The 25474-nt window shown below is 35.8% G+C and overlaps 2 protein-coding genes across 3 annotated transcripts; one reads left to right on the top strand and one right to left on the bottom strand.

The window, feature by feature from the left end:
- The first annotated feature begins 10669 nt into the window (after positions 1-10669).
- LOC110791599 (uncharacterized) lies at positions 10670-14900 on the top strand. The gene is made up of 4 exons (XM_056836204.1): positions 10670-10765; positions 11289-13192; positions 13234-14606; positions 14697-14900. The coding sequence occupies exons 2-4, from the start codon at positions 12100-12102 to the stop codon at positions 14898-14900; spliced, it is 2670 nt and encodes an 889-aa protein (XP_056692182.1). The 5' UTR covers positions 10670-10765; positions 11289-12099.
- A 2013-nt stretch (positions 14901-16913) lies between these two features.
- LOC110791597 (mitogen-activated protein kinase homolog NTF3) lies at positions 16914-20607 on the bottom strand. 2 transcript variants are annotated; one of them, XM_021996352.2, is made up of 3 exons: positions 20085-20607; positions 19012-19444; positions 16914-17893 (listed from the first exon to the last, which is right to left on the bottom strand). In XM_021996352.2, exons 2-3 carry the CDS (start codon positions 19432-19434, stop codon positions 17204-17206), a joined length of 1113 nt encoding a protein of 370 aa, XP_021852044.1. In that variant the 5' UTR covers positions 19435-19444; positions 20085-20607; the 3' UTR covers positions 16914-17203. The 2 variants fall into 2 exon arrangements, with proteins under 2 accessions (XP_021852044.1, XP_021852043.1); XM_021996351.2 differs by having other exon boundaries at positions 19012-19437; positions 20085-20606.
- Positions 20608-25474: the final 4867 nt, after the last annotated feature.

Below are 25474 nucleotides of genomic sequence, written 5' to 3'. Positions count from 1 at the left end.
GGGCCTCCAATTAAAATGAAGCAAAAACGCACAAATTGATGCAATGTGGGTTGGGCGTTGCCTTGTGCATTAGCCCTGCCGCACAATACACAGGCCGCAAGCCCACGCCTCGCACATCAACGCATAGGCACGCAACGCCATCCCATGCACGAGCATTGCTCGTCTCAGCTTCCCTCGCCAAACACGCGCTGGCTTGCCGCGTCGATGTGGATGCTGTGCTGCACGCCTGCACACACGCACGCTCGCCCGAAGGCTTCACCCATCACAACGCATGAGGCGGGCCAAGGCCATGCGCGAGGCTGCATTGCCTTCGTCTCATCGGTCATGCACGCACGTAGCAAGGCACGAAGCTGAGCCACTCGCACACATTGCACATGGACAGCAGCGCTCGCCCTTGTGCGAGTGGCTTGCTCGTCCAACGAACATCAAAAAATCCAATTCTTAATGTTACAAAACAAAATTTGCACGATTTAATTTTTATAATTACAACAAATCCAATCGTTTTAAATTACGAAAAATAAAGTGGGTGATTTATTAAATTTCAAACAACCCGATTTATGAAAAAATAATAAATATAGGCTAACTTTTATTCAATTTTAATGAACGATTCCAATCAACATTAATTTGATAAACCAATCCGAAATTTTAAATCATTCTAAACAATCGAATTTCATATTTTTATAAAATTTGATTTAGGTGAACAATTTAAATTAACGAATCATCAAATAATCCAAAAAAAAATCCGAAAAGTAAAAAAATGAAGAAAATTTCTACCAATATAAAACATGAATATAATGCTAAAAAGTAAGTTAATACATGAAGCTCATGGTACCACTGTTGGGATTTATAGTTAATCTAATTAACAAAGCGGAATAATCCCCGAAGCCAGGATCTATGTAAAAGTATAGATTAAGCACACTTACACTAAAATAACCTAATTACATGAGCTTGCTAACTGGCCAAGGCTTGTGTGCACAAGCCGGCCAGCAAGCCCATGCACACACACAAATGGCACGCACAACAACTAGCCAGTGGGCCGCGCCCTAGGCCAGCGTTGTTGTTGCCTTGCTTGTTTCCTTGCCGCGTGAGCCACAGCAGCAGGCCATGGGCCAACGCTACTATGCCATGTGTGATGCACCCAAGGGCCTTGCGCTTGCGCGCTCTGGCTCGTGGGATGCTCTTCGTATGCGTTTCAATGGCCTTTCGGCCAATGCTTATCGTATAGTACAATATGATCCGACGTCGTACGATACGATTATTTGTTTCGCCTAGATTACGAATATACGCAATACGATATACGATATGCGATTACGATCCAACATCTTATCGTATATTTTATGTTTTCCAAACTAATTTCTCGAATAGCAATTAAATGAGTTTTCGATTCATTTAATCCGATGATCTGTTTTATCTCATTGGTGTGATCTTGTAGGTTCAGTCAAGAGTAAGTTGTGAGCCTAACAAGGATTAGAACTCATTGATCGGAAACATTGCTCCAACTAGCTGTTCCGATCACTTGATCGTAATTCATCTGAATCTTGCTATTAGACTAATGCACCTTGGGTGAAGGACATATTTCCTTCATTGAGGTGGTTAGTTGTAGGCATTGATTTCATGTCAGCTAGAGAAAGTACGCTCTACATATAATTTTAGAGACTACATTATTAGTAGCAAAGCCTGTAAACTTTTCGATGGAGCAGAACCATAAACGGCCCATGACAGAAGGGGAGGAATTAGCAGATGAGGAAAACTATAGACACTTGATTGGCTGTTTGATATACTTGGCAGTTATTAGGCCAGATTTAGCATACTCGATGCATATTGTGTCATAATTTATGCAAGCACCGAAGGGAGAGAACTGGGAAGCAACTTTGAGTGTCTTACGATATTTGAAAAAATGTCCTGGTTGAGGGATCCTTCTACGTTCTGACAGTGCACTACAATTATAAGGTCGGTGCGACTCCGATTGGGCAAGGTTCCCGTTGCTCTTCGTTCGTTGACTGATGGGAGTTCGAGATATTCATGCTCCATCTTGAGGGAGAATGTTAAGATATATTGATAAAATATATTTGTGTTAATATTATAGAGTCCTATATATGTTAAGTTACGTAAAATAGGTTTCCTTGGGTTAATAGCCAAAATATCAACAGAAATTTCGATCTCATCTTTTAAAGTGAACTCTCTCTCTTTAATAAGTGTATTAGTGTATTACAATAATCAAATTAATATTAAGATGGTTAGTTAATTGTAGTTGTGGTGGGTGATAGTGTAACCTAACAATTTGTTTAGCTTCTTTTTGACATGATCATATGGGATCAGGGGCGGAGCCACGTGGGTGCAAGGGTGGTCAACTGTCCACCCAAAAAAAACAAAAATTGATGAGAGCTAAGAGACATTTTATAACCTAGAATTGGTCTTTCAGGTGATACTTAAAAACGCCAACTCCGCATATAAGACACCGGGTATAACTGTGTGATAAACCTAAGAGACCAGCCATTTGAAACAAACAGACTCTTAAAGTTTTGAGTAACATATCAACTTCCTTATTCAATTCAAATCCAAGAGACCAGTTATTTAAATACCTACTCTCTTAAATTGAGTTATTCATTTCACTATTTATATGAAAATATAATTATTATTTCTTACACAATTTAGTTTTTTCCATCATATCCAACCATCATCACACCTTAGCTTTTTTTTTGTACTTTTCAATAATCATTTATTTTCTCTCATTCCCTATAAAAATTTATAACAATGATTTACACACATGTAATTTCTGGAAGCTGATACATATACCCGCTGAGTATGGAATAGTGTCATACCCTGAGCTCCCATTGGTCTATTTCACATAAGCAACCCCACATGAGATTTAAATTTAATTCCAAAATAGCAACCCCATATGGAATATCTATTACTATATACTAAAAGAGACACCAGGAATGACACGTGTCATTTCCTGGTGTGATTTTTTCCCGCCAAAATGTTTATTTTTTTTATTTTTTTACTTTAAAATAAATAAATTACATTACGTTTTTTTAGGAAACTAAGATAAAAATATATTTTAATTACCATAGATGTGTATTGCATAATATATTATTGGAGGAAAGCTAAATCAATATTATTTTTTCCTTTATGATATAATTTTATTTATGTATTATTATAACTTTTTACTCTGATAAGAATTATAAAAAATATTGATAAATTAACTTCTAATGTTAGTCTCCTATTAATAATATAATACATGATAACTGGTAAGTAAGAATGTTAATTAAAATAATAATATATGGTAAGTAGACTAACATATAAGTTTATTTATCAAGATTTTACTCAATTCAAAATATGTTGTATTTGACTAACTCGGTTATGCTCGGGTCTTTTCGAAAATTAGTCTTAAGTCATTCGGGTTTGGTTAACGTTGTTAGATCATTCTACATACAAGTAAACGACTATAATTTTTAACTTTGTATAGTAATATGCAAATTTAGTTCATTTGAATATTTTTTTTACACAACTTTGAATTTATACTTTTCATATATCCTTTTTACTTTCATGTTTTCCTAATATCACAAGTCTTTTAGTTAAATTATTTTAGTAGTAGTCATGCGTTACACGGGCCCTAAACTAGTATAAATCTAAACCAATCACAACTCAGGGTATGACACTATTCCATACCCAGGGAGTATAGGTAGCTTTTTCGGAAATTTCTTAATACCCAATTTCACGAGAAAGTCTTAATCTATACTAGGTATACCATTGAAATGGTATACTAATATTCTGCATTTTTATTTACTACCAAACCACATAGTTTGGTACAAGAAAAATAGTTGTATTTTCTCATGTGATACCAAATAACATAGTTTGGTAACGTGGTTTCATTTTTTTTGGTTCTAAACAACATAGTTTGGTACTAACAAGTCAAAGATAAATGTTATTTTTCGTGGGCCAGACTTAATTTATTACATGAACTTACCATTTAGCCCTTAATATACCAAATGAAGTTACTGTTTTACCCTTAGTATACCATTTTAATGGTATACCCAGTATAGATTCAGAAAACCTCCAATTTCACAGATGTGAAATTGTGAAAGGTAGGAGTAATAATGACCTCCCATTTTCTCATTTCATCACCAATGAAAATAAAAAGGCAACGAAATCAAGGGGGGAATATCCGATTCTTAATTTGTTAAAATAACTTTTCCATGTATAGAACGTGTAGTAGACTATAGTAGTGTCAGTGTGTCCATTATTTCATTTGTCAGATAAGCTAGAGATGCAATATGCAACATTCTCTCACCCTTTTATATTCTCCCGTACTATTACCTTCATCCCTAAGGTTCCATGTCTTAATCATTTTCAAATTAAGGGAAATTATTATCTTCCTCATAACCATCAACCATGACGCCATGATTTGATGACATTGGATCGCCAATATATATATGGATTCTCTACTAGTCTACTGAAAATATGACCTATCACCATGCATTTATACACTCCTACTTCGTCTATGTTCGATTATATCAATAAACAAGTAATTATATGCATCAAAAAAAAGTAATTATATGCATGTATGCATGATGTTGGTGAGAAGCTAGCAAAACCTTAGTTATGTAAATACACATACATATTACTACCACCGTTTTATTTCTCATGATATTTACGGTTATAATTTGCTTAAATATTAAGACAAAAGAGGTATAGTGTGTCAAAACGTGGATGAGTATAATAAAATGTGAATAAAGTATGAGAGATGATATGAAAAAGCGGGTAGGCATAGGGGAAAAAACGTAAATTGAATTAAAAGAAACTGAATGCATAGTTGTAAATTTTATGGGAGTAAAAGGTTAAGATAATAAAATTTTATGTCAAAAAATAATATAAAGCATAATGTAAAGAAAATCATGAAACAAATTAAAACGAAAAGTGTAAAGATCCATATGAAATGAAGGTAATACCGTTTCAAAAGGATCTTTACACTTTACGTTTTAATTTATTTCGAAATATTCACCCTACTCTGTACCTAACATAGCAATGTAGCATTTTACAGAATACGAAAATCCCCAAGCACCAAAAGTAAGAGATATGTAATTAACAAAACAAACGTTCTAATTTGGCGTCTACTTATACAGTTATACAGTTAAATCTTAATGTCTTAATTACATTAAAGTCAAAAAGGAAGAAGGGGTCCAAGATAAAAGATGCATTAGATTGACTGTTGTGAGACTAATTTAATTAGAAGAAAGATTAAGAAAGAAAGAGAGAAGAAGATTCAGCAACAATATAGAGTATAGATGCATCCCCCCTTTGATAAATTTTCATGGCAATTACATACAACAGCTAGCACTCTGCAGCAGCATCTAAAAGCCTAAAATACAAAACAGTCAAATTAAAGTGAAAACCAAATCTTGTAAATAAAGTTACTATAATCTGCTGAGGGTCCTAATCCTCTACAGTATTTCTTAATCCGCTCATCAAACTTGTCAAAATAAGCATGTGTGCTTATACAATAAGGTAAAGTGGACTAGTGGAGTATCAAATTGAAAAAAAAGGAAGCTGAAGTCAATGAGTTACAACTATAAGATGGTACCCATAATAGCGGTGTCAAATCGGATTAATGGATCGGGTTTGAGTCAGATTCATCGGATTCGGGTTGAAATATATCGGGTTGGAACGGATTTATTTATACGAAGAAAAAACGGGTGACATGCGTAAAAGCGTGCGTCAAATAGCGTGACATTTATTTAATACTTTGTATATACGAAGTATATTTTAGGAATAATCATTTAGGTCGTGTTTTGATTATGTTTAGGAAAATTCGTATTATTTGAAATATGATAACACATCAATCACAACATTTAATTATCCTACATATTATGAAAAAATAATTAATGGATAGATATTTGATAGAGTTAAATGGTTATTTTTATACATTATAAGAGATTTTAAAATTCTCTATTTATAATACAAACTAGATATGAATCATATGATAGGATACAACATTACAATTCTATCATATACGATATTTTATCATTTTGAATATCATCCTGAATAACAACGTTATCCTCAATATAAAATATTTTTTTTTTATTGTAATTGACTTATTATTTAATTAGATGGTAGTTGGTAGTGAAGTATTTTTTTTAATATAGGTAGTGGGATGTGTGTCAAACTTTTAAAGGGGTAAAGGGGTTGGGGTAGTGAATTTTTTTTAATGTTTTTTTAGGGAGTAGGGATTATGTAGGTCATTGGGTAAGTGAGAAATTGCTATAATATTAATAAAAAATTTCATTTTTAGAAACGTTGCAAATAATCAGGGACGACTTTATAAGGAAAACGTTTCGAATATTTCGGAACGGAGGGAATACTCCGTATATTACACACCACGTGTAAATAAGAATGAAGCATGAAATTAAAGACAACCAAAGCTGAAAAATGTAAAAAAGAAAGATTAGGAAATCAACTTTGAACTTTGAATTGCTGGGATAAACGAACTTTACGTACGACCTGGTAACTATACATAGAACATAGCCTGGTCCCGGCTTTAATTTTGTAAAAGACGTAGTACATGCAATGCCAATTGATGTACAGTTTGAAATGTATGTACCGTAACCACCATAGCCCAACATCAAAGGCAGTAAAGACTCAATTATTGTGACTTGTGAGTGGCACTGGCGGTTGGATTGGGTTTTTTTGTTTTTTGTTTTATGAATTATTTGGTAGAATTAAGGGTTTCAGGAGCTGAAATTTAATAAAAAAATATTTTAAATAAAAATTTAAAGCTAAAATACATGAAAATTTAAGGACCTTAAATTGAAACGTTACTTTGAGTTACTTTCAAAACCTTATATTCTATTTAAGGTGCTTGACAAACAGCTCTAATACTTTAAGGTGACTTAAAATTTCAGCACCTTATCATTTAAGATGCCTGAAATGACATGCCAAACAGAGCCTTAATGCAATGTAGGTGACTTTAGACTTATATCTAAAAAAGTAAAGACATTTTAAATGGATACCAAACTTCTAATGAGTTGAATTTATGCAGTAGAAATTGATAGAGAGTAGATCAAGTTCTTTTAATTAGGATATAAACAGTATGATTTTAGTCACATTGGGTTTCCTCCACCTTTATCGTTTTTTTCCCCAGATTTCAATTCATACTTGGTATCAGTTTGCAATTAACATATCACTAAAGGCCTACTGCGAGGTCCATTCTACAATCTACGTACTTCTGCTATGACTGCATGTCTGCATGGTATTAGAGCTGTCAAAACAGGTTATCGGGTCGGGTTTGGGTCGGGTCATCTCGGGTCTCGGGTCATGATCAGGTCGGGTCGTGTCGGGTCAATATTTCATTCGGGTTGAGTTCGGGTTCGGTCGGGTCGATTTCAGGTCGGGTCATATCTGGTTTTTTCCTATCCCGGGTTCAGGTCGGGTTCGGATCGGGTTACATTTCGGTCAGGTTTGATTTCGGGTTCAGGTCTTATCGGGTCGGGTTTAAGTCGGTTTGTAGCAGATAATTTCGGGTTCGGGTCTTATCGAGTCGGGTTTAGGTCGGTTTGCAACACAGTTATTTTCGGGTTCGTGTCTTAGTTTGGATCGGATAATAATCAGATCAAATAGAATTCAGATCGGGTCACTCTCAAGGACGGGTCAAACTCGGGTGTGATAATTAACCTATACATTTTAATTATTTTATATTCTAAAAAATTTTGTTTAACTTATTTTAGAGTTATATTTTTCAATATTTAGCAATAAATAATTAAAATAGATTTATCAATGTAGTTAATATTTGGTCGTGTCATTGATAACTCGGGTAAATCGGGTAGCGGGTTGTCACAAGTCGGGTTAATAGCAGGTTTCATCGAGTTACAATCGGTTTTGGGTTGACATCGGGTCGGGTATCGAATCGGGTTCGGGTCATTGTTCGGTCGGGTCAGTTCGGTTATCGGTCATTTTCGGGTCGGGTGTCGGGTTCGGGTTTGGGTGTTACAAAATCGGGTTAAAATCGGTTATCGGTTTTTTCGGGTCGGGTACAGGTCGGGTTTCGGGTTACCTATTTTACCGTAATTTCGGGTCATGGTCGGTTACGGGTTCGGTCGGTTCAGGTCGGGTTTTTAGGTCGGGTCAGTTTTTGACAGCTCTACATGGTATGTTACGTTGTATAATTTTAGTCATACGAGGTTTCTTAATACAGTTATAACTAATACTTGTAAGGCAAATTTGTCCAAAACTACCTTATAAATTTAATTATTTGTAAAAAACTACCTTATAAAAAAAATGTTGCAATTAACTACCTTATAAAAAATTTATGTTATAAGAAACTACCTTTTCCCGAATTACGAACGTTTGATCGAAATTCCGGGATTGACTTTACCATATATATGTCACGTGCCATTTAATTACGTCTTTCCCGTTAGATGTCGCGTAATATGCACCTAGTAAAATTAACGTCGTAATTTTGAATTAATGCTCATAATCTAGCCAAAGGTAGTATCTAACAACATAACATTTTTATAAGGTAGTTTATTACAACTTTTTTTTTATAAGGTAATTTTTCGCAAAAATCATATTTTTTAAGGTAGTTTTTGACAAATTTGCCTACTTGTAATACACTCCAAATCGGAGAGCTTACATAATTTAACAGAAATATACTACTACGAAGTACGTAAGTAGAGTTCAATACGTTAATCATAATTTTTTTTTTTGTCAGTAGAAAACTAGTTCATATAATATAAGAGGTCATTAACTCATTATATATTATAGTATAAGGTAGATTATGTAAATTTTATCCTCGAATATTTTGTAATCTCCTAATTTAGGTTAGTATAGTTTTGCATATATTTTGCAACTGGACCTCCTTCTTCGTATGCTCCGAAAGATATAGAATCGGCAACGTACCCACCCGCTCAGGTACATAGATACAGGTGCTACGTTTTATATGACATATGATAATGGTAATCTATCTTCTTATTTTAATTTAAGCAATCATAATAATGGTATTGTTGTTGGTAATGGTAATTCGAATTCAATTCGTGGTTGTGGGCACACTAGACTATCTCCCCAGAACCCACCTTTATTTTCGAAAAATGTCCCTCGTGCTCCTAAACTCATTAAAAAATTAATTTCAGTTCGTAAACTTATCATTGATAAATTTGTGACTGTTAGAACTTTTGGTAAACACATTAAGTTGTCGTATGATTCCCTATATCCAAAAATTTGTTTTCATTTGATATTATTAATAGTGATTCGTGTATCTCTCCTATTTTAAGTTTAATGAGTCATCAATATTATGTTCTTTTCTTGGATGATTTCTCAAAATATTTATGGAATTTTCCTTTAGCTAAGAAATCTGATGCGTATGCAAAATTCTCAACTTTAAAAGCCCATATTGAAACCCAGATTGAGCTTAATATCAAAATTTTCCAATGTGATAATGGGCGGCAGTATGACAGTGGTCAATTTAAGAAATTTTATGAGTCTAATGGGATGTCTTTATATCTTTCTTGTCATCATACCTCTTCACAAAATGGTAAGCCGAAAGAAAAATCCGTTATATAAATAATATTATTAGGAGTCTCCTTGCTGATGCATCTCTTCCTGCGTCTTTTTGGCGTCACGCGTTACAAATGACCATATATCTTAGCATTTTACCATGCAATTGGTTCATATTTCTCCTCTCCAAATTCTTTACCAAAGAAAACCATCTTACTCTCATTTTTAGGTGTTTGTGTTACCCCTTTTTCATTTAGATTAGAATAAAGTGCAACAGTTGTAAATCTGACCTGGGCATTTGGCGATCTGCACCTTGTGTTTATTTAGGGCATCTTCTGACCATAGAGGCTACAAATATTATGATTTACGGAGAATCGTTTAACAAAATCATTATTTGTCGTTACGTAATTTTGATGAGAGTGTTCATCATTTGCATTTGAAGAGTGCAGCTCAGCCCTGAAATGTACCCACTCCTATTGTACAACCTGCTTCCCCCTCCCTAACACAAGGACCATGCTTCCACCCTGCTCCCTTGTCAGCGACTGAGCCATCCCAGCTGGCTTTTCCCTTGCTATAAAATGCCCAACAATCACCTGGACCGCGCCCCTCTCACCCACTCAAATGTCTTTCCACCAGCCCACTTTTACAAATCAATTTTGAATGGTGATCCGGAGGAGTAAACTGTACTGAAGGTCCCTAAACTTTGCCAAAAGGAGCAGTTAGGTCCCTCAAGTTTCAAAAGGAGCATTTAGGTCCCTCAAAATGGATGGAAAACGCTGCTTTTTGTTTTCCGTCACTAACGTCCGTTAAAATGCATTTAATAATATTAAAAATTATTAAAATAAAAGGAGAATTAATATACACGTAGATTAATGATTGAAAACAGATGATTTTGATGAAAATAAGCGTTTTCCAATCACTTAGCCTTTTCAACTTACTTTTTCAATGTGTACACGTGGAAACCCTTCCAACTTCCCTCGTTTTTTCTGGTTCCTTCCTAATAATGTTTTGGTGGTAATTTTTTACTGTTCCCAACCCTATTTCCCCCCTTTTCACTTCCTATTTATATGGTCCCCCCCCCCCCCCCCCCCATTTTCACTCTCAGTTGTCTTTTTGCCATTTACTCACTCAAACACTTAAGAGAATTAGAAGTTATTACTCTGAGTTTTCTGCAAAATAATGGGTTCTTGCGTATCAAACAAAAGGTCTGCTGATTCCAAGTGGGAAGCTCTCACCAGGAAGAGAACAAGAACAAGAATATCCAGATGGGACGAAGGTATTTTCATTCAATTTGTCGGTTTTTTCAATAAATGTTTGCAGTTGAGCCATGATAAATTAGGGCTTTTTTGTTAAGTAACTTTTTCCCAAAATTGGTGCATGCATGTTCTTGATTGTGGTGTTTTATATGTTAATTTAAACAACCGTGGGCTGATTTCGCATAATTTATCAATTGAAGTTGGAATTAGGGTTTCGTCCGTTTTTACTTTCCAATATTTAATTCGAATTGATGCTTGCATGTTCTTGAAAATGGTGTTTAATATGTTAAATTATACAATTGTTGCCTAACTTGGAATTAATTTAAACTAGATTTTGTAGTAATTAGGGTTTCACTTACTGTTTTTGATTCACTTAAATAAAAAACAAAGTTTGATTAATTCGAATTGATGCTTGCATTTTCTTGAAAATGGTGTTTCTTTAAACTATTGTTTCTTAATTTAGAAGTATTTTAATCTAGATTCCGTATAATAATTAGGGTTTACTTACTGTTTTATTGACTTTGGCCGTTACTTTGACTTTAGGAGCCCATGCTTTAAGGGAGGCACACCCCCTTTGCCATCATCAGGACATTCTAATCACCCAGATCTTCCCCAGGCTGGACTGGGAGGGGCAGTCTGCTGTGCAGAGTGTGTGCAAGAAGTGGCGTCGGTGGGCCAAGCTGCGGTACCGCCTCCCATACCACTACCCTCAAGGATGCTACCGTGCATGGCTGCGTGAGTGGGTCATCATGGACATCATTGACAATGATGGTCGTGACTTCCACGCCTGGTTGGACAAGGACATGACCGTCTACTTTGACGGCTTCCCCCTCCTTTTCAAGGAAGAGGAAGAGTAGCTGGTGGTGGAGGCCATGCAGGGTGGGTGGTGGTGGCGCTGGTGGTGGCCCCTCTTTTGTCAAGCTTTTGTTGATCCAGCTTGTTTATAGCTTTTTTTATTTTTAATTTTCAAGGACAATTACATTACTACTGTCATTGCAATGTTGGTTTTTGTGGAAGGTGACAAATGTTGGTTTTTGGTATTTGTCACTGCTATGACAGTAGTTTATACTTAACCGTAGGCTTCTCCCTCAATAGTGGATTGAGGTTGTAATGTAAGGGTTGAAGCCTACCCTTTTGTAAATTCAAATGGAATGATCATGATGAATGAATGAAGATAACTGTTTCCTTTTGTTATCTCTTGTGTTGTTATTCAAGCTTTCATTTGGTTTGATTTCTTAAAGTTTTGTTCTTTTAATTGATATTGTTTTAACTTTGATCAGATGATGTTGATGATTTGACTTTGAACCCTTGCATATATGTGCATCATGGTGGTGAATGGGTTGTGCAAGGTGATATGGTTTATAGTGGGGGGAGGGTGGATGTCTTTGATTACATCCATGAGAATGCAGATGGCAAATATGTTAAGGAATTAGTGGATAGTTTAGGTTATAATGATATAGAGAAAGTACATTTCTGGGACCCTAGGAAAGAATTCAAGAATGGGGTTAGGTTTTTAGGTTTTGATAGTAGTACTTGTGACCCTTTCTTAGCTTTACTCTTTGAATACAAAAGCATTCATATATACATTGAACATAAAATCAAACCCACCTACAACTTTAACCTAAACAGGAGTGCAGGAGGGGGAGGAGGGAGAGGTAGCTTCCTTGAGTTGTTGAATACTGATGTGGTTGACTTAAATTCTGATTATGTGGAACCACCTTTTACAGTACTCCCACCCAAACAAACTGAAACTCAACCTGAAACTCAACCTGAAACTCAACCTGAACCTCATATTCAACCTCAAAATGTGCCTCAACCTGAAATTGATTATGATTCAGAGGGTACAGATGAAGATGATGATGAGTTAGCCACTGCTAGGTCTAAGATATCTGATGATATGAGAAGGGAAAAGGCTTATTTTGAGGAGTTAGTAATGCTGAAAAAACTAGCAGAAAGTAAAGTAGAAGGTGGTCTGAATTTGGGGGATGACTTTGATGGATACAGTGACTTAGACAGCCCTAGTGAGTCAGAAGATGAGGATGATGTTGGTTACTTAGTTGCACCACAACACCATAAGAGGGGGAGAGGGAAACAGAAGCAAAACGACACTGAAACTGAAGAGAGGGAAGCCACTTTTTATGTTGGGCAACAGTTTGAGAATCCAAAGACATTTAGGAAAGCAATCATAGATTATTCAATTGATAAAGGAAGAAACATTCCATTTTCTAAAAATGATTCCAGTAGGGTTTGTGCAGAGTGTGAGCACAAAGATAAAGGTTGTAAATGGAGAATTTGGGCTTCATGGGAGAGAGGAAGAAGGTCATTTACAGTGAAAACATTTGTCAGTGAGCACACTTGTGGTAGGACACCTATCATTAAGAAGATGACTTCACATTGGATTGCAGAACACTACCAGAATCTGTTTAAGGTTAACCCTTACTCCCAAGGTATGCAGCTGAGATACTAAGAAGCAATCCAGGGAACACAGTGAAGTTGAAGTTGGATGCAAATGTGTTTGACAGACTGTATTTGTGTTTTGAGGCACTTAGGAAAGGGTTCTTGGCAGGATGCAGACCTTTCATATCACTTGATGGATGTTTCTTAAAGGGACCATATGGGGGTCAATTGTTAGTAGCAGTAGGGAGGGATGGAAACAATCAAATGTTCCCTTTGGCTTGGGCTGTTTGTGAGGTTGAGAGCACTGACACATGGAGTTGGTTTCTAGAACTTTTAGCTACTGATTTAGGCACTAGTGAAGGAGCAGGGTACACTTTCATGTCTGACCAACAAAAGGGTTTACTTGCTGCTGTGTCAAATGTGTTTCCACAAGCTGAAAGTAGGGTGTGTGCAAGGCATGTGTACTGTAACTTTAGGGGAGTGTTTGGAGGTGGTTTAGAGTACAGAAAACAATTTTGGACTATTGCAAAAAGCAACACAGTAAATCACTTCAATGAAAACATTGAAGTAATGAGGGGTATTTCACATGAAGCTGCTGAAGACCTACTGAAAAGGAACTACAAGAAATGGTGTAGGGCATTCTACACTCCATTATCTTGTTGTGACAGTGTAGACAACAACATGAGTGAGGTGTTTAATGCATACATCTTGAGTGCAAGGCACAAGCCTATTATTACCATGTTGGAAGATATCAGAGAGGGTTTGATGGAAAGACTGCATAAGAAAAGAGATTTCATTGGGAAAAAGGAGATAATGTTGTGTCCTAGGATCCAAATTCAGTTAGAGAAACACAAAATTTGGGCTAGGGGTTGGAATGCATACTGGGATGGTGGGTTTTGCTATGGAGTAAGAGAAGGTGCAACACAGGTTAAGTATGTGGTGGATCTGAACCAACATACTTGCAGTTGCAATGCATGGCAGGTGAGTGGGATTCCATGCAAACATGCAATTGTTGCTATATGGAATAAAGTAGACCACCCAGAACAATATGTCAATGCATATTTCTGCAAACAGACCTACATGAAGGCATATGAATTTTTGTTAGAGCCTTTAAATGGTCCTCAAGAGTGGCCTACTTCTGATAGCATTGTTGTGGCTCCAAAGGTGAAAAAGGTCAATGGAAGACCTAAAACAAAGAGGAGATATGGTGTTGGAGAGGTAACTGCATCTGGTAAGCTGAAGAGAACAGGTTGTTCTATGAAATGCAGCTTATGTGGTGTGATAGGCCACAACAAAAGGGGTTGCAAGAATGCCCCTAAGCAACAACAACACAGCAACAATCATGCTACTGCAGAGCAGACCACACCACAGCAACAACACCCAAGAACCAGTTCAGCTATACCAATGCACAATAGGGGTGTGGGTATTTATACCTACCCAAATGGGTATCAAAGAATAGCTACTGTAAGTCATTCAATATACTCAAATTCTTTCTTACATGTTACTTTACTGTACTGAAGCCAACTTGTTCCTAATTTGTTTTAATTAATGCAGCCTATATCACAACACTTCCCCACATCACAGAGGCAAAGACCTCCTGCAGCTTTCTATTCTGATCATGGGGGTGAGCAAACCATCTACTCCTTCCCTGCACATGACTTCCCATTGTCACAGACTCAACCAAGTCAAGGACACACAATATCAAGCCAAGCATTGCAGGATCTTGCAATGGCTAGAAGATTAGAAAAAAGACCATGAGGTTAGATTTTATTGAATTTAAAGTCTTCATTACATTTCATTAGTGCAGATCATTACATTTTACCTACCCACTTAACCCACTTAACTTAAAACAAACCAGATAAAAAAAAACAGAACCACTAGGATTACAACCCACACTTCACATTTCACACTAATAGGTCTTCTCATCTTGCTCATCACATAGTCTTCCTCCCTCTTCCTTGCATAATTGTTAGCTTCACTAAGTTTTGTCCTAAAACTATCAACTTCAGCAGCAAGGCTTTGTTTATCTTGCATTAACCCTAGTATGACAATTGTTTGCCAAGTTGTTGGTTCTTGTTCATCAATCCATCTAAAAAAGATGCAACCCCTTCTGTTTGTTTCAACATCATAATCTGGACAAGCAATGAACCTCCTTCCAGGATTTTCTTTTGTCCATGCCTTTTGAATGGATACTGTGAATCCACAGTAGCACCTCTTAGGGTGTTCATTATCACCATTGTTGAACAAAGAGATAGCCCTGTTCATCATTCTGCAAATAAATTACGTTTTAATAATTTATTCCTAAATATGTTTAATTATTGTTAAAATAAGCTAACTTAAGATTTACAAAAAAATGGCAGAAAAATACCTTTTTATGTTGAGAAGAGTCAGCTATGGTGGAGCAACAGAGAAAAAACACAGAGCAGAAGATGGAGAAGAAAGGATTTTTTTTTAAGTGTTTTGTTGTTGTTTTGATGTGCATGGAATGTTAAATACTCTGTTTTTTGAGAGCCTCAACGGCTATATTTTTGTAAAAAGCTAACTGAAATGAATTTCCCTTTATTTAATTATTGGTAAATGGTAAATGTAACTGTTTTTTTGTCGTTTAGTGCCTTTTATTTAGTTTCCTTTTAATTTAAATGCATTTTAACGGACGTTAGTGACGGAAAACAAAAAGCAGCGTTTTCCATCCAAACGCAGGGACCTAAATGCTCCTTTTGAAACTTGAGGGACCTAACTGCTCCTTTTGGCAAAGTTTAGGGACCTGCAGATCTATTTACTCGTGATCCGGAGTCAACATGGTATTTTTAAGCCTAAACGTCCATTTAACTTAATTACCACGGTTACAAAATCCTCTCTACCTTGTAACCCTTTGACTGTCCTTCATGGTTCAAATTGAAAATTGGCTATGATTGACGAATTTGATGCTCTTATTAAAAAAAATAAGATAGACACATTGCGAATCATAATTCATGAACATTCAACTATGGAGCAACCACAAAGATAAATGGAATATGCCAAAACTGAATGTGTGAGCCCATACAATTTGGAAGCCTCAGCCCATAAATAACAACCCATCATTTATATGGTCACTATATGTCAAAGCTTTTGTGGGCCTTGACCTATAAAAAAGAGAAGTTGTGGGATTTATATATCCGCATTTTCACAACACAAATCTATCATGTCAGAGATGTAGTACACAGTCGGCTGCGTTTTATTCACCTGATTTTCACTTATTTTTCCTGAACTTATCTCTTATGAATTTATCTGAACTTATTAGAACTTATCAAAAATGAACGTATAAAATAATTTAGCCCTTAATTTATCCAAAAATGAACCTATAAAATAATTTAGCCGTTAATGGTATCCAAAAATGAACCTACTATTTAAATGGTGTTCATGTCTAGATAGTGACGACTAAGGAGTATTACCAAAATGAAATTGAATTCCAGGAAAGCCAAAATGGCAAAATGTACTGTAAAGGCAAAAATAAAGTATAAAGCTTTGAATTCTGCAGCAATAAGGCTATTAATGTACTTTTCTTTTCTTTCGTATCACATATGCTTGATACGCTCCATCAAGCTTTGAATTCTGCAGCAATAAGGCTATTAATTGTTCTGCCTTTTGTGCCGAAAAATATAATAAAAATAATTTTGTGAAAGCATATATAATTCTCTTACCAGGCTTCAATTATACTTATCATTCATCGCCGAAAGAACCCTTAGCAATCAATTTTGTTCGGACAAGTTGGAGAGGAAGAGAACGAGAACGAGAACGAAACATGTATATTATATATTATATTAATAATAATACAAGGTAATGTACAATGAAAGGTTGGAGAGAAGGGAGTAATACAAGTTACAACAAACATAAACACGAATATGTACAATTCACATAGCAACATCCAACAAAAACACAACACATGATACATGCATCAATAGCCCAAACTATGATTGCATGCTTCCTTACGAATTACGATCATAAAAGTAAATAAAACTCGAAAAAGATACCTAATATATGGTGATTAAGGATGAACCTCGTAGCGAAAATAAATATTCTTCTTAAAAGTCCATGTTTCCGTTGACAGCTTCTGGATGGTAATGCATTATCTCCTTCCACATTGATTCCCTAATCATATCTTCGTCTAAATCTTCATCGATTTCAAGATCAATTGGGAATTGAGCTGGAGGGTTAGCTCTAGGGTCATACAGAGGAGACATATATGGGTGTTGAAGTGCCTCTGTTACACTTATTCTCTTTGTTGGATCAAATACAAGCATCTTTTGTAGCAAGTCTATGGCTAAAGGATGTGCACCTGGGTAAAGGCGTGACAATGTAGTACTAGGAGAATAGGGGAGTGATTTTATGAACCTTTTTGCCTTTGGGTTGTCAATGAATTCAAGATCAGCATCTCTTTGGCTACCAAGAATATTACTTATCAACTTTAGCTGGTTCAAACACTCAGTACCCGGGAACAAAGGTTTACGACCAAGAAGTTCAGCAAAAATGCATCCAACTGACCACACATCAATTGAAGTTCCATACTTGTCACAGCACAATAGCAGCTCAGGGGCCCTGTACCAACGTGTCACCACGTACTCCGTCATAAATTGACCCTTCCCACTACTTGTACGGGCCAGTCCAAAATCACATATTTTAAGATCACAATTTGCATTTATAAGAAGGTTACCCGGCTTCAAATCCCGGTGAAGGATGTTTGCTGAGTGAAGATACTTCAAACCCCTCAGCAACTGCATTCAAACATGTCAACTCAAATTTGTCAAACAAGATGTGAAATTATGCTAACAGAGACTTCAAACTAAAAGTTGAACCATTTCTTTTATTTATGTATTGTGCAAGCAAAGATTGCAACATACAGTATATGGTCAAACTACGATAAGCATATCATACCAAGAAAGACTAGCAGTTTCAAAGTTGCAATGAATTGCTTTGGGCATGAACCGTGAGGAATTTGAACAGAACAAAAACAAAGATATTTTAAACAGAGGTAGAGACTCATCATTATGTTGGGTGAAAACAAGTTCTACTAAGAAGTTTATGCTTAAAGTTAAAGCAATTTGTTGTCAAGCTCTGATGTTGGGAATGTTTCCAAACAGATATGAAAAACATGACACAGCTTGAAGATGTTGCAGTTTATGCTTATGCGCATAAGAGAAGATGGCTCTGTGTGAACATAGAAAAGAGGATACATTGATTGAAGAAAAAGGAACTCAGTACTACAAGCAACAAAAAGCATAGTCAGTTTATAAGAAAACCAAAGTTCATGCCATCATAAATTGGAACCTTTAGATTGAAGGAACAAAAGACGAAAATTTGCGGCTTTCAGCAAATTAAGCTAAGGCCAATGTAACTTTTTTCATTTACACTACATTTCTTGAAGATTATTGCTTTTTCAACACAAAATGCTTTGCAACTACGGCACACAATGAGAATCATTTTCTTTCGCAATTTCTGATCATCATTTCCTCCTCCTTTTAAAAACAATAGGCGAATAGAGAGCATCCATTGGAAAACAGAAAAATAACATAACTGATAATACTATCTGATAATACTGATAATCATTTCCTCCTCCTTTTAAAAACATAACTGATAATACTATCTTTACAAACACAAAAATAACACATTGTAGTGTAGAAGTAAAACTAAGCAATCGAGCATCCAACCTCTAGCATCCTAGTAACAATAGAAAACCCGATGACCTCAAGAACCAACAGCGGTTACTCATGCTAAAAGATGCACAATCAACAAACTAAATGATAATCACAACAGTTGCTCATGTTCTAATTTAGGCATCATAGAATGCTTGCTAAACGCTACAATAATCGAGAAGTGACACCATAAATTTTACCTGAAACAAGAAGTACTGACAATGATCATTTGAGAGTGCCTGAGAGGACTTGATAATCTGATGAAGATCCGTGTCCATTAGTTCATAGACCAGATAAACATCCTTGAAATTCTTTGGATGACCTGGCAACATGACATCCTTTAAAGCAATAACATTTTCATGCCTAAGGTGCCGAAGAAGTTTCAATTCGCGCAATGTTCTTAGCGCATCAACACGATTCTCAAACGCATTATGGATCTTCTTAATAGCAACCTTCTCATTCGTCTCTTTATTAATGGAGGAGCAAACAACTCCATATGCTCCTCGACCAATCGGTTTGATGGGCACATACTTTGTGTCAATCTCAAACAAAGCTTGCCACATTGAATAGTAATGCTTCCCTGGACATCTTACCCCATTTGGAGGCTCAACTTGTGTTGCCATTCCCTTCAAACTCACCAAATGCAAACAAATTTATTTTAATCATTCATCATAATCCAAATTATTTTCATACATTTACCATAAATTAACTAAACATCAACTTTTAAATCCAAACTATTCTATTAGATTAACACTAATTAACTAAACAGCTCAACTTGTGTTGCCATTCCCTTCAAACTCATCAAATGCAAACAAAATTATTTTAATCATTCATGATAATCCAAATTATTTTCATACATTTACATAAATTAACTAAACATCAACTTTAAAATCCAAACTATTCTATTAGATTAACACTAATTAACTAAACAGAATCGTTATGGCCCACAAAACATTGAAGTACATCAAACACTTCAAGTACAATTAGAGCATGTGATAAACGTTTCAATTCAAGGGGAGAAAAATAAAAGGGGAAATTTGGAGCATTGAAAATTCATTAGCTACGAGCTAAATTTTTTGTAATTCAATCTTCATAGTACTCCGCAGTATTATATTAAGTTCATACTATAACATATTCTTAAATTTGAGCTAACCTATCAACAGTAAAAATTCAAAAGTCAACAACAAATTTCATTAACTAATTAATATTGTGAGTTTTACTTGTAATTTATAAAAATTATAAAAATTAAAAAGATGGTGAAAATTATTCATACCTTTGAATTAAAATCAAATTCACTTAAATTCACAGCCAACAAAGATTCAGATCAAAACGCCGCTTTTATCATCAATCCCCAGAGAAACTGCAACCTTAAACTTACTCCAAATAGAAACATCCTAAAACTCCCACCTTTTAACTCTTTGTTTCACCAAAATTCACTAAACCAACCTCATTTAATTCCTTTTTCTTAAAATCCAGCAAAAAGAACGATCAAAAGTTGGACATTTAGCAAGAAAATTGAACCAAAAATGTCATTATTTGAGATGAGCAGATCTGAAGCTTGGTTGTTGATAATTTGGAGGGGAAAATGAGGAAAACTAGAAGTGGGAAATGATGAATTGATGAAAGAGAAGAAGAGGGTGATGGATATTATTGGATCAGATCCTCGATTTGAGAGATATTGTTATTGCGTCACGATCAGTTGAACAGAGGAGAGAGAAAATGAGAATGAGGGAAGAAGGGGAGAGGTTGCAGGGACAAAGGAAGGATACATGACAAAAAAGAGCCCATCATTCTGGTACTTTGTTTACCTTTTTCTCCCAACTTTTCTGTTTACTTCTTAAATTTTAGACATAGTAATTTTATTTTATCATGCCAAAAAAAATTAGGGGAAAGGTGGTAAAAATAATTTGATAGCAAGGTGGTAAAAATAATTTGATAGAAAGGTGGTAAAATCCTTTTTTGGATATGAATAATCTCGATGAGATCAATACTTGGTTAACTCTTTGGGAAAAAAAAACTTTGATTTAAAACTTTTCGGTCATAAACTTTCAATGTGACATAATACAAAAGGCTGAAATCAATTTGAACTTGACCTAACTTAAACCCAATTAAAATTAACTTGAAATCCAAAAATTCCTTAAAAACTTGACCCTGATTTAATAAGGAGCTTTAAATCCACAAATTAAGGAGTTCGGTGTCCTATTGAAAAAGAAAATAATGTGACACAACATGAAAACTTGAATCTTGCCTAGGCCGAATCCAATACGTAGTACTCCGTATATGTTACATGAAATATTTTAAAAGCCACAAATATTAACATAAAACTCACTTCAAACACGAAGAACTAGATTTACCACATTTTATATAAATCATGTGTAAAAAGCGGGTTCAACAAAGTTATATGAAAATCCGAAGATCAGATATTCGTTTTATAAGATGGGGTACCCAAACCGATATGGTAACCGGGTCAAATGCTTGATATGAAAATTTGATATCGAGTACTGTAGGGGGCTAATTTTGCTTTCTTTCGTACTTTGTATAATTATATTTTCGTATTTCGTAATGTAAAATTTGGGAATTTGACAAATCCCATTTGGAAAACGCCAAAGTCCTAAACTTGGTCGATTTATCGAAGAGTCGGATCATTAGATTTGGCTTGATTTTTGACAATACAACCCCCAATGGGAGCCAAATTCTAAGTTCGAACTAGTGACTTTAATCGGTTTGAACATATTGAAAACCCAAATTCAATTCATGCAAAAGGCGTAGAAATTTCCCATACGGCTATTGAATATTGAATTCCGACGGAGTCGCCATGAAACAAGTTTGTGGGTCCGGTTTGGAAAGACCAAATGACTCGGGATAAGATTAGGAATTGAAACTGTATAGAAACTCGGGTAAGGGAACGAGAAACTTATTTAGAAAGATTTGACAAGTTTGGTTTAATCAAGACAAGGATCGTTTTCGTTTAAGAAAATCCTAATCATGACACTATGTTTTAGGTTGGTTTTGGCATGCATTTTAGAACATCAAGTTTGCTAATTTTGCAGGTGATCACTTTGGTTTAAGTTAAATTGAAGGGAACCTAGTCTGGTTGTCCAAGAATTATCTTTGTTAAGCGTGATTAGAACTTGTATTTTGTTGATTTAGCATGTTGGGTGTTGAAAGCAATAACAAATAGAGCAAGCATCACAATAGAAAATAAAGGGTGCAATAAGTAAAATTATACATCACCACCTAGAATGGACTAGGTGTAAACCAAATTGAATAATAAAGGTGCAATATTTAAAGCAAGCAATATGAGCAATGTAAGCATAAATAATTGAAGTTGCAATAATGGAAATTGTATGAGTAGTGTTGGAAATCCAAACGAGATACACTTGTTCAAGTATGACTTGGTTTTCCATGGATTCAACTTTTGAAATAATCTAACTTTAAATGAGGTTGCTTATTAAAAAGTATCATCGATTTTGTATTTGAACATTGAAATAGAACTTGAATATTGAATATTGAACTTGAATATTGACCTTGTTTTGCCATTGTGTCTGCCACAAAATTAGTTTTCCGACCCTCATAAATGATTTGGATGTCGCCCTCATCCTTTGATGCATTTCGAATGAAGTTGAGGATGAACATGAGATTCTAAGGCCCTCCATTAGTTTCCTTGCACCATTTGACTGCGTTTGCAGAGTCAGACTCCACAATGTGCTTGGAATATGAGATACGATCATAACTTTTTGATATTTTTATTGCACGATGAATTGCAAGTACTTCAGCATTGTTAATATCCATAGGTGGGATAGGGGATGAAAAGAGGCAGATAAAGTTCCCTAGGTTTTTCTGAGAACCCCCCCCCCCCCAATTACTTCCCTAGCGTGCAAGGTGTTGGCAAACGCATCTACATTCCACTTAAGGATGTTTATGGGTGGAGGAGACCAGCATGGTGGGGGCGTATTCACGCATGGAGTTGTGCGTAGCTTACTGTTGCTGCATTTCCATAGAAGACATGTGGGATTACGTACGTAAAACTTTTTTGGAGTTGTACGAGAATGAATCTCCCCATCCTTTTATCCACCAACTTAGCCTTAATAAGACTAGATCGCACACTTCCTGCCATGGGCTGACTTTTTTCTCGAAGACTCTCGCGTTTCTTTCTTTTCACATTGACCACATGTGTTGACCCTAATTTTGGTTGATGACAAATAACAAACTTCCTGATTAGGTTTCTGTTGTGTCTACAAGTAAAAGTTCCTGAGATGGATGCTGATGTTCCTGAGGTGGAATGCGCAAAGCTGGGAACTACAAGCTGACACACATCAGAGGAACAACAATACAAAGAAGGGTGAAGTTTCTATGTGATGAGTTCCTCAGTTCCTTTAGAGGAACTCACATGTTCCAGAGTAGGAACCATTGCAGCTGCTGAGTTGTAGCTCCGGTAAAAGAGTAAACACGAAGCTAGGTAGTTAAATACTCTTAGATTTTTGTGTAAAATAATAATAGCTATAAGATATATTATGGAACTAGGATACTTAATTAAATATTTATTAAGATTTTATCAAATTATTTAGCAGCAAGTTTTAAGGAAAATTACAAAAATAAATTGTCGTTTTATTTCCTTAAATAAAATCTGATTTTATCTTTTAAACCAAAACAGTTTTACTGCTCCTAAAACTTCTCTTAATATCTGATTTTATTTTACTAAATATTCTAACAAATCTTTTAGTGGTTGACAAAGTCCAAAACCACGATTTTCTCTAAAAACAGTTTAAAGAAAAGTGGTCTTCCCTTGATCCACAAGTTATGGATCGTGGAGACCAAGTAGTGTAGGTGTGTGGGCAGTTGAGATTTGAAGGGAACTAACCCTAAGGATCATCTCTATAAAAGGGTCGTTTTTCTTCTGGTAAAAACACACAAATATTCTACAAGCTTTCTTATCTATAAAACGCTTTCAAAAGAGTTTATAAAAACGATTTGTGTCCTAGCAAAATTCAAGTTCCTAAGTTCCATAAATATCAGAAAAGCTTTATTATTATTTAGAGTTTTCAAAACAAATTGTAATCTGAGTGAGAGGAGATTGAGTAATCTTGTAAAGGCTTTGAGTTAAAGTCGAGAAAGAGAGAAACATAAGAGAGAGTAATCAGAGTTGATTACTGTGAGATACTTCAGTTAGAGAGGAACTCAAGTTGTTATATTATTGTAATTGAGGAATTATTTTAATATAAAAGAGTTTTGAGGTTTTCTCTTCTTGATTAGTGTCAAGAAGTTTCCTCAAATTGAGTAACTTTTGTTTCTGTATTTTTTAGTTCCATATATTGCATTAAAGTTCGAAAGAAACTCACTCAAGTTCCAAATACAATTCACCCCCCCCCCTCTTGTGTGTGTTCCTATTAGACTATCAACATGATTATTTAAAAAGCAAGATTTTCATACCTTTTTGAAAAAACTCCTCTCGTTGGAGATTTCCATTTCTCGTAAGCAAGCTGAATTGTGGAGGGGAATATACAAGAGAAATCCCACAAGTTCATCCACTATTGCAAATGGGCGTCGCATAGAATGCACTGAGTTTCAGACATGAGGATAATACCTAAGTTTGCAAGCTTTATTTTTGTGTTCAGCCTACCAAGAAGTGGAAACCAAGAGAATAATTCAATTCGGAATGGGACTAGACCGCCCATAAGGCTTTGAATGAGTCTTGGCGAGTAAGGGCAGTCTTCTTGGCTAGTTACGGGCCAAAGTTTTTGACCGTGAAGCGGCCCAATTTATCGGGTGTCCAAATGAGATGGTCAGTACCATCATGTGAGAGAACCTCGCGTTCGAGGATGGAATTCAGCTTTTCACTTTCCTGAATGTCATGATGTCTAAGTAGTCGTTTCCATGAGAGACTCCAACACCATGTATTCCCATCCCAGAAGCCACAAGAAGACACGAACGCATCAGGGGTTGAGCTAAGAAGGAAGAGACGTGGGCAGGTATTCTTGAGGGGAGCTTCTCCAACTCATAAGTCGTGTCATAATAGTGTGTGAGAACCATTCCCAATTCTTTTGTGGATATTGTTGGCAATCAGTGAATGTGAGTGTTTGTGGCGAAGAATTATGTTGCATAGGGAGCGCCATATGCCTTCATAGGTGAGTGGAGAAAGATCATGGATTGTAAAGGTTGGCCCATATCCATACTCGTTTTGGATTGTTAGCCTCCATAATGATTTTGGTTCAGTAAAGAAGCGCCAGAACCATTTAAACAAGAGGGCCATGTTCTTGTGAAAAATATTACCCATGTTGAGTCCGCCAAGGTGTTTCGTTAAATGTAAGGTATTCCAAGAAACAAGGGGTAGAGATCTCTTTTCTGGTTTGCTATTCCATAGGAAGTTCCTTTAGATTCTTGTAGTTTTGTCAATGACCCCTTTGTGGATGGGGAATAGGCATATCGTAGAGCGGAATACTTGTGAGTGAGGTCTTGAGAGGGTAGCTCTGCCTCCAATGGAAAGAAGCCCTCCTTTTCAGGAGGATAATTTTGTTGCCATCCTGGCAATAATGGGATCCCACATGCTAATTCTTGAGATATTTCCCCCCAATTGGGAGACCAAGGTAAGTGATGGGTAGCTTATCGACTTTGCATAGGAGAGTTGTTGCCGTGGAGTTGAGTCAAGTCTCGCCCACATTCAAC

The sequence above is a fragment of the Spinacia oleracea genome, chromosome 2 (genome assembly GCF_020520425.1).
Source record: "Spinacia oleracea cultivar Varoflay chromosome 2, BTI_SOV_V1, whole genome shotgun sequence".
In the NCBI taxonomy this organism is placed as follows: Eukaryota; Viridiplantae; Streptophyta; class Magnoliopsida; order Caryophyllales; family Amaranthaceae; genus Spinacia; species Spinacia oleracea.
The sequence above is the reverse complement of the archived record's forward strand: the minus strand, read 5'-3'. Positions and strand labels throughout refer to the sequence as shown.

What these genes read in the sequence shown, in the direction of transcription:
- LOC110791597 (XM_021996352.2), bottom strand. Translation starts at nt 19,434, where the DNA reads ATGGCAACACAAGTTGAGCCTCCAAATGGGGTAAGATGTCCAGGGAAG. An exon ending in GTCAGTACTTCTTGTTTCAG is followed by an intron (nt 17,894 to 19,011) that starts GTAAAATTTATG and finishes GTTTGAATGCAG; the next exon opens with TTGCTGAGGGGTTTGAAGTA.
- LOC110791599 (XM_056836204.1), top strand. Translation starts at nt 12,100, where the DNA reads ATGGTTTATAGTGGGGGGAGGGTGGATGTCTTTGATTACATCCATGAG. An exon ending in GGTTAACCCTTACTCCCAAG is followed by an intron (nt 13,193 to 13,233) that starts GTATGCAGCTGA and finishes CAGGGAACACAG; the next exon opens with TGAAGTTGAAGTTGGATGCA. An exon ending in GGTATCAAAGAATAGCTACT is followed by an intron (nt 14,607 to 14,696) that starts GTAAGTCATTCA and finishes TAATTAATGCAG; the next exon opens with CCTATATCACAACACTTCCC.